General features: G+C 35.4%; 1 protein-coding gene across 1 annotated transcript in view; it reads right to left on the bottom strand.

Annotated features, from left to right (window-relative positions):
- Positions 1-1,601: 1,601 nt before the first annotated feature.
- Positions 1,602-10,000, bottom strand: part of LOC137646313 (protein FAM200B-like) — a 34,626-nt gene continuing 26,227 nt past the window's right edge. The window contains exons 2-3 of the mRNA XM_068379421.1: positions 4,290-4,513; positions 1,602-1,739 (exon numbers count right to left, since the gene is read on the bottom strand). Coding sequence (XP_068235522.1) covers positions 1,602-1,739; positions 4,290-4,513 — 362 coding nt within the window. The remainder of the gene's footprint in view (positions 1,740-4,289; positions 4,514-10,000) is intronic.

Here is a 10,000-nt window from a genome sequence, read left to right on the forward strand (position 1 = left end):
AAGGCAATTCCAAACTTGATAATTATCTTCATCAGTCAGATAATTAATCTTAGTTATATTAATGTCCTGCGCATGACATTCATACCCGTATTTCGCTTTCACCTTATTTATATGTTAATTGGAGCCCAAAATGATCCTCGGAGAAATTTAGACAGAACCATTCAAGCGCGTTTATACTAAGCAATGAGCCGATGTGGATGGTATCCCCTACCATAAACCCATTATGGCCTTAGTTTCATGCAAATTGGATAAAATTGAGTATGGTATAGCAAAAATTCATTTCCAATCTTATTATGACTATGGCCTTTGCTTTTGTCCTGATCACTCCAAAATCACAAAATAGAAATTGAATTATGCACATTTCGGTACAAGTTCCGTGCATATCAGGCAAAAATTTACCACAATATACTAAAAAGAAACTTTTTACCTTTCTGTAACCTTAGCTTTAAGCGTTGATTCAATCACTATCACACTTTAATCAAATCGACTTTGTACAATTGTTAATAGTCCCACCAAATTTCATGAGATTCGGTAAAATAGATTTTGAGTTATGCAAATATCAAGCACACAGACAGATATACATAATTTAAATACACTTCTATCACAACATAACCTTCACAGCAAAGTTGGCGATGGTAGTAATAATAAAAATACTACTACTACTACTACTGCTACTACTACTACTACTACTACTACTACTACTACTACTAATAATAATAATAATAATAATAATAATAATAATAATAATTTGGTAGGAGACTTACTCTTATACAAGTTTGATTAAAGATAATGGTTGTCTCGGTTGCGTTAATTTTAGACGACATTTTTTCTATTAATCTAGTCGCCTTCTTAACTGCACTGCATTTTCCCTGTAACTCTGCTATTCTCATTCTTAGCGATGATATATATTCATCACTAAATGAGTTAATTCATTACTTTTAGGGAACACATTTGAAGATAAGTTTATGTACAAAGTCCATGGCCGTTCCATGGTTTGGTGATCGACCTTTCTTCATTGTTTTTTTGGGGGATGAGGTCAAGTTATAACGAGTTTCAAGAAACAAGGTACATCTGCTCATCATCAGTCTTGAAGTTAAAGTGAAAAATGAATAAGTCGTCGTTCTATTCATAAGGATCCGGGTAGATCTCATTCTGGGTGTTAAATTCTCATTGGCTGAGAATACAAAGTGGGTAAAGGTATTAGCTGTGTCCGGAGGTGAGCTCTAGGCCGAGTGATGAGCCAGGTGATCGGGTCACATGGGCGTGACATGTGTGAGATTCCTGATTAGAGGGTTCTGCTTTCTGATTGGTCAAGCTAGATGCTGGGAGGTGCTCCTTTCCAGACAAGCTGCCGTTCGGCTCATTGGTGGTGTTTATTATTATTATTATTATTTTTTTTTTTTTAGGTAGTAAAAAAAATTACTGCTTTGTGCTGAGGATAGGTTTATCCGTATGGATCAATAGCACCCTGCCAGTGTTGGCACTGCCGATGATTTTGATATTTTTCATTTTTTTTTTTCGGAAAATTATCAAGATCTTGGTTTTTTTTTTTTTTTTTTTTTTTTTTTTGGGGGGGGGGGAGCCGGCATTTTGATAATACATCATGGAATTAAGTACCATGTTATCGTGTATAAGGATGTTGTTCTGTGCGATGTTCTTAATGGCTTTTTCGTCTCGCTGGTAATTATGGTGTCAAAGGCTTTCTTGATCTCTCGATAGACCGGTCTGTTTACAAGAACCTGTGGTATAAGACATAGAACCTCATGGGTAGCCTTACGAGAGGAACATTCAGAGAAAGCCCTCTTCTGGAAGGACTAGATCAGTGGTTCTCAACCTTTTACTACCATGCCCCCTCCACAATAATTTTTTTATCGCCACGCCCCCCCCCCCCCCTTGCATATAAAGATAAATTTCACTTGCAGATTTTATATGAAAAGGAATAAAAAAAGCCTTATGGGTTGTATAGTCAATTTACTAAGTAGGAAATAAAGTGAGATAATTGACATTTTCACTTCTACAGGACAACTTGCTTAACTTATTTAGTGAGATACCTGACACTGCTTCTTGGATACCAGATCTTGAATACGAGGTTTAATGTTAGAGAGTGCACAACGTAAATCATCTTCCACATCCAGGCGGTTTCTGTATTTTGTTTTTATAGCAGTGAGCGTAGAAAATGCAGTTTCACACAGGTACGTTGATCCAAACATTGTTAGAACCTGAAGAGCCTGATGTAGGTAGTAGGTTGTCCTGGGCACCAGCCGCCCGTTGAGATACTACCGCTAGAGAGTTATGGGGTCCTTTGACTGGCCAGACAGTACTACATAGGACCCTTCTCTCTGGTTACGGCTCTTTCCCTTTGCCTACACAGACACAGAATAGTCTGGCCTATCCTTTACAGATTCTCCTCTGTCCTCATACACCTGACAACACTGTGATTACTAGACAATTCTTCTTCACCCAAGGGGTTAACTACTGCACTGTAATTGTTCAGTGGCTACTTTCCTCTTGGTAAGGGTAGAAGAGACTCTTTAGCTATGGTAAGCAGCTCTTCTAGGAGAAGGACACTCCAAAATCAAACCATTGTTCTCTATTCTTGGGTAGTGCCATAGCCTCTGTACCATGGTCTTACACTGCCTTGGGGTAGAGTTCTCTTGCTTGAGGGTACACTCAGGCACACTTTTCTATCTAGTTCCTCTTCCTCTTGTTCTCTTAAAGTTTTTATAGTTTAAATAGGAAATATTTATTTGAATATTGTTACTATTCCTAAAATATATTTTTCCTTATTTCCTTATTTCCTTTCCTCACTGGGCTACTTTCCCTGTTGGGGCCCCTGGGCTTATAGCATCCTGCTTTTCCAACTAGGGTTGTAGCTTAGCATTTAATAATAATAATAATAATAATGTGAGATCAGAGGGTACACAGAATGGTATTTAATCCAGAATGTCTCCAAATCCAAATCGTTGAATTCATCCTTAGCTGTGGAATTGAACTTTAACTCAAGAAACTCCTCTTGAATTTCCTCAGCAACATTAGCGAATTCACACTGAAAAGGATTCCTAATGAATTTCCAAGATTCACGCATGTCATCTATGTCTGGAAAGTATTTCGTGAATTCTGCTTTCAAGCTGCCTAGATGAGTGATTATAAGGATCTTTAACTCAGGGTCAAGGTTACCATGAGCGAGCCCAGAATCTAAGTTCCTAAAACTGGCTGCATTTCCCTGCTGAATTCGACATTTCCAGAGGTCGAGTTTGGCCATGAAAGTTCGAATGGTGTCGTGGTGAGAGATGATGTGGATATTTTTCCCTTGTAGTTTAAGGTTCACTGCATTCAAAGATTCAAAAATATCCACCAAGTAAGCTAGAATTATCTGAAAGCTGTCAGACTTGAATTTGTCACGAAGGGCTGCCTTCTGCTGTGAATCTAGAAATATTATTACTTCTTCTCGTAGCTCATAAAGCCTTTCAAGCATGTTTCCTTTTGATAACCATCGTATGTTTGTGTGAAAAAGCAGGACTTCATGTTCAGAATCCATATCCTTACACAATAATTTGAAGAGACGACTGTTTAAGGCTCCAGATTTGATGAAATTTACTACCTTTATAGCCACGTTTAGAACATCCCTCATTTCATCAGGCAAAGTTCTGGATGCTAAAGATTCACGGTGAATTATGCAGTGTGTACTTATTACAGAAGGATTTTTTTCTTTCACCTTTGTGATGAACCCAGAACGCAGGCCAACCATGGCTGGGGCTCCATCAGTACACACCCCTATTAGTGAGTCCCAAGAAAGTTTATTTTCCTTAAAAAAGTCTGATGTAACTTTAAAAATGGCTTCTGCTGTTGTACAACTTTCCATGGGGCAACAAAACAAAATTTCCTCCTTTATATTGTTGCCTGACACAAAACGAGCATACATCAAGAACTGAGCACACTGAGCGATATCGGTCGTTTCATCACACTGGATTGCAAAAACAGGCGAGGCTCTTACTAGTTCGAGTGTTTGTTCTTTGATATCTTGAGACAGTTCATGGATCCTTCTCTGGACTGTATCGTTTGACAGGGAAATTTGGGAAAGCTTATTTGCACTATCTTTACCAAAAATGAGTTGAGCTGCACATAGTATACTTGGCTTTATGAGAGTCTCTCCAATGTTATGGCTCTTCTTGCTCTTTGCAATCAACATGGAAATTTCATAAGAAGCCTCAACAACCTTTGATGATTGTTGTCGAAATACCCCGCTGTCTCTCTTGCTTCAAGGTGTGTTTTTTTGTTTCAAAGAATGCCTTTGGCTTGTCAACTAGACCAGGATGTGCTGTTTGCAGGTGGCGTTCCAAGCGTGAGGGTCGCATTCCATCATTGCTCAGAGTCTTGTAACATATCACGCACTGTGGGACCTCTGTGTCACCCTTTCGGAGGGACACAAATCCAAAACGAATATAATCTTCATTATACTTCCGCTTCTTGGCACTCATTGCAACGTAGTTGGAGTGAAACTGGCAAAACGTATCTGCGATCAAGATAATATGCATTTGTAAATTAAGGTATTTTTCACCTCTTGATGATAACCACCACAGTATGATTATCACAGCTACATGATCAATAAGCGAGGACAGAGAAAGAGGGAGAAAGATATATCCAAAATTTGTTGAAAATTTTGAGGCTAAACACGAGATTGGCAGAAAATTGAGACAATATAAGAAATACATCCAGCCTTGGACGTTAAATTAACCTTGAAGGAAAAGAAGAAGGAAAAAAGGAGAGGAAATAATATATATATATATATATATATATATATATATATATATATATATATATATATATATATATATATATATATATATATAGAGAGAGAGAGAGAGAGAGAGAGAGAGAGAGAGAGAGAGAGAGAGAGAGAGAGAGAGAGAGAGAGAGAGAGAGAGAGAGAGAGAGATATACAAACATTTATAACTAAATTTTATATATATATATATATATATATATATATATATATATATATATATATATATATATATATATAAATATATATATATACACGAATCTCTCTCTCTCTCTCTCTCTCTCTCTCTCATACAGCCCTATATATATATATATATATATATATATATATATATATATATATATATATATATATATATATATATATATATATATATATATATATATAAACACACATGAATCTCTCTCTCTCTCTCTCTCTCTCTAATACAGCCCTACTCGCTGACTCTACCTCTCTGACTCGGTCACTGATCATATGGTTGAGATAATCATGAAGTGGTGTTTATTAGTACATCTTCTTTTGCAAATAGTAAAATTTGAGACCATTAACTTATGATTTTTACAATATGAAGGAAAAATAAATAAAACAAAATATACATCTTCAAAATTTTGCAGTAATCTTAGCAACGGTCTCTCAACATATTTCGGTATATTGATAAACATAGAAACTGATATATTTTTTTTTTCAAATAAAGGACAATAACCCCACCAATGCAGGGCAGCCCATCAACGACACAGGGAAAACAAAACTAGTCAAAAATAATTGATAGGAAAATAAATTAATCCCCAGAATATATCTCTCCCCATTTCTTTCATTCACATTCTCACAAACCTGACAATGTTAATGGGTCGATAAGAAATTGAGATAATGTACCTCAACAATTTCGCCTGTAGAAACGGCAAGGAAGAAATGTTCAAATACTTTCGGACATGTGTGGTAAACTGGGAGTGTTGATAGGGACTGTGTTGATAGTGTGTACGGTGGGACTGGGTGTGAGAAACGGATCTCATAGCTCACCAGTAAGGGACACGTATTATACACGTCCACGACAGGCAATGTACTCTACGGTAGCCTACGTGGAAGGAGAAAGCATGAATTAGTAACGATGATATTACTTTATTATATAAAACTTTTACCATTATTATTATTATTATTATTATTATTATTATTATTATTATTATTTACTATAATGTCTTTTTTATTTAACTGATCTAGTCTAAAATAACACAACTTATTTTTTTTTTTTCATTTATAGCTGCATTATTCTCCTGAGGCTCACGCCCCCCTTTGAATCCTCTTGCGCCCCCCTAGGGGGGCATGCCCCCCTGGTTGAGTAACACTGGACTAGATGGTGGGGGCCTTGTATCTGGTGGGGCATTCGTTTGAATTATTGACGCAAAGTCCAAGGTCCACTGGTTTCTTGTAGACGGACATATTATGGAACAGCAGTTTCAGTGGCTTCAACTAGAACATCCAGGAAGGGAAGCTGTCCTTTATTGCTGTATTCCAGTGTAAAATGCAGACGAGTTCCTTGATATCTCAGAAGAAGTAGCTTTAACGAAGGTACCATCTTCATCTACTACTGTGTAGACATTCAAGAAAATTATTCCCAGCGGTGATCTCATGGTGACACCGCCATTTTGTTATATGTATGTCCCATTAGTGTCGTGAAAGGGGCCATTCTTTATGCATATCTCTAGGAGTGTACGGAGGGCATATTACAGGGCGTTGAGGTGAGCTGTAGCTGGTGTGTCAAGAGATGACACCATCGCTTTTGGAGCCTCTAATGGTTTTGAGGAATTCAGCAGAGGAGTATACTGTGTATTATAACTGCATGGAGAGAGAGAAGGGAGTTAAGCCTTTTCACGAGCTGGTACATGGGTCCACTAACCTGGAACCTCAAACACATGACACATTTCAGATCGATCAACTTAGAGCTGCCTCCAGACACACCTACTACCTTCGCCCGTGAGGCATTCCCAGCCAATGAGAATTGAACGCACGGAATGAGACCTGTGTGTCCATATAAATAGAGACAAGAAGTCAGGGAGAGAGAGAGAGAGAGAGAGAGAGAGAGAGAGAGAGAGAGAGAGAGAGAGAGAGAGAGAGAGAGAGAGAGAGAGAGAAATGTAATTAATATATTAATTGCTCCACCATATAGATTAATCTTTAGACTTTCGTGCACATCAAAAGAAGTTTTTGCTGGAAATTGTAATGTTTCTAATACAAATAAATGTATTACGCTTAAAAAAAAAAAAAATCCCCATTTTTTTTAAATACATAAGGGTACTTTGGTGTGAAATATTTCGTAAGTCATTGAGATCCAAGATGATTCTCCATCACAGTCTTTTGATTATAAGCCACTTGTCCATTCTTCATAATTTTATCTTTTCTATTCCCTTTGCCGTCTTATTACCTGTGTTTGTGGCCAAGAACAGTGAACATTGACATTTGAACTAAAATTTTAAATGTATATAGGAGAATATTTTTTACGTTGCTAATTCAATCTTTATCGTAATAGCTTTCATTTGCTTTATAATTCCTAAGGTCCTATTATTATTATTATTATTATTATTATTATTATTATTATTATTATTATTATTATTTGCTAAGCTACAACCCTACTTGGAAAAGCAAGATTCTATAAGCCCAAGGGCTCTAACAGGGAAAATAGCCAAGTGAGGAATGAAAATAAAGAAATAAATAAACAAGAGGAGTAATTAGTATTTAGAATGAAATATTTTAAGTATAGTAACAACATTAGAATAAATTTTTCATATTTAATTATAAAAAAAAATAAAAAATTAAAGGAAGAGAAATAATATGGAATAGTGTGCCCAAGTGTACCCTCAAGCAAGAGAACTCTAACCTAAGACAGTGGAAGACCATGGTACAGATGCTATGGCATTACCCAAGATTAGAGAACATTGATTTGATTTTGGAGTGTCCTTCTGCTAGAAGAGCTGCTTACCATAGCTAAAGAGTTTCTTCTACCCTTACCAAAAGGAAAGTAGCCACTGACCAATAAAAAAACTATAGATATTGATAACCGACTATCGATAACGGGATTATTTTGTTGGATTTGAATGCTAATCCAGGTGATCAGTGATTTTGGAAAATAAATAGCTTTAATTGGTGAGTAATTGTCTTTTGAGCGTTTGGATGTATTATTAGTAAGGATCCTTATACCAATATTTGCCCGGCTCGAAATTTACTACTTGGTTACCGGAGATAATTATGGTGGGCAGTCCTCCACATACCTTGAGTTATCCAGTTATTATGACCATTACAAAAGTGTTCTGCGGGATAATTTGCCAGTTTGTGATAAAGTCAACCAAGATATTTTTGTTAACTGGAATGATTATAAAGCAATATGATAGAAATTGTATAAAAATAGATCTCAGTCAAATACAGTGTTCAAAAGGCCAGCTAATGAATATCTTGTCTTGGCTTTACAAACATTTCAAATAGTTCCAGGTTTGATGATCAAGTGTTACATGCTACCACTCGGGAGAGATTTTTTTTTCTATAGATAAAGTCAAAAGCTATGGACGAATATTAATGGTATAAGACGCAGTGAGGCAGGATGCCATTCAGTTTAAAAATTGGCGAGGATGTCTAGTGGACAAATGAAATAAATGATTAACTTTGTCATGGAGATTGTAGCTATTTGAATTCAATATTATGAGAATGTTGTTTCAAGAAATTGATAAGAAATCAGCTTGATCTCCAACCTATAATGTTTTATTAAGATAAAGCTAGGGGTAATTATATAATTATTTATAACTTATAGGCCGGGTATTAGCGTAGAGAAACATTTTGTGCTTATGCCATCAGAGCTTCTATTTTTCCGGAAACTTAGAGAATATATTTTGGGGAAATTAGTTTTTCCTACTTTCATGAGAAAAATTCCGAAAATTACATCGTTCAGGAATAAGAAACGGTTTTTTTTTTATGAATTATCAATAAAGCAAATTAATCAAACGCTTCGCTAGAAAATAATAGTGGCCACATTTACCGCAATACAACTAATTTTTTACTCGATTAACTAAACTCTGATGTTATTCAAAGTGCTATGCCTTGACCAGTATTTATTGTATCAATCATTGATTATCTGTCATGTAAATTCTACACAATTTTCATGGCTAATCAACCCTTCTCTTAACAATAACTTGTTCTTTCTACTACTACTGATACTGCTACTGCAAATCAGGTAATCATGATATAGGTCAGCAATATTTACCAACACATAAACAGTTATCAAATTAAACTTAGGCAGTGTTGTGTATTTGTTGTGGATATGATACCACACCAGTAAATATGGCAACTTGATTTGAAATATTTTTAAGTGTTCACTGAGGTTTGTCAAGGTTCTGTCTATCTTCCTAGAAGTAGTAAGAAGAACTTTTTTTTTTTTTTTTTTTTTTTTTTTTTTTTTTTTTTTTTTTTTTTTTTTTTTTTTTTTTTTTTTGTGGTTGTAACACTAAAGACCTTTGATGAACGATGTCCCTTGAATGTTGTGGACTTTTGAACCTAAGTGTACTGTACTTTGTTGCTTAAACGCGTTGCAACTTGACTTCATCCCTGAAAACAACGAAAAAAGACTGGTCACAGAACCTTGGAACCACCCTGATCTACATACCTAAACCTCAGTTCAGATTTACTCTTTGGGGTGAAGAATTAATTCATTTAATGATGAATATATGTCCTCTTTAATAATGGGAATAAAATTTACTGCCAAATTGCAGTACTGTTGAGACAAGTAAATTTACAGAAAGGTGTTTTATATAATTAACGCCACTGAGGCAGCCATTATCTTCAATATTATTATTATTATTATTATTATTATTATTATTATTATTATTATTATTATTATTATTATTATTATTATTATTATAAATTTATTTCTTTATGTTCCATTTTTATACCAATCACTTTTCTCAAACTAAGTCACGGCAGAGGCTTATGGTACGTTATAAAAGTCCCGCTTATGTGTGTTTGGTAACTTTGCGGAACACTCTAATGGGGTGAAACTTTGGGAAAAAAAGGTTACACAATTTATAATTACATTTTCTTTAAAAGTATTTCATTCCTTTCCCCCGCCCCCCCCCCCAAAAAAAAAAAAAAATACGTTGCAGTACTACTCTAAGATTAATAAAAAAAAACTAATAGTACCTACTGGCATTTATTTCTACGTGAATATAAGTAAACGCTCAT

The sequence above is a fragment of the Palaemon carinicauda genome, chromosome 9 (assembly GCF_036898095.1).
Source record: "Palaemon carinicauda isolate YSFRI2023 chromosome 9, ASM3689809v2, whole genome shotgun sequence".
Classification (NCBI taxonomy): Eukaryota; Metazoa; Arthropoda; class Malacostraca; order Decapoda; family Palaemonidae; genus Palaemon; species Palaemon carinicauda.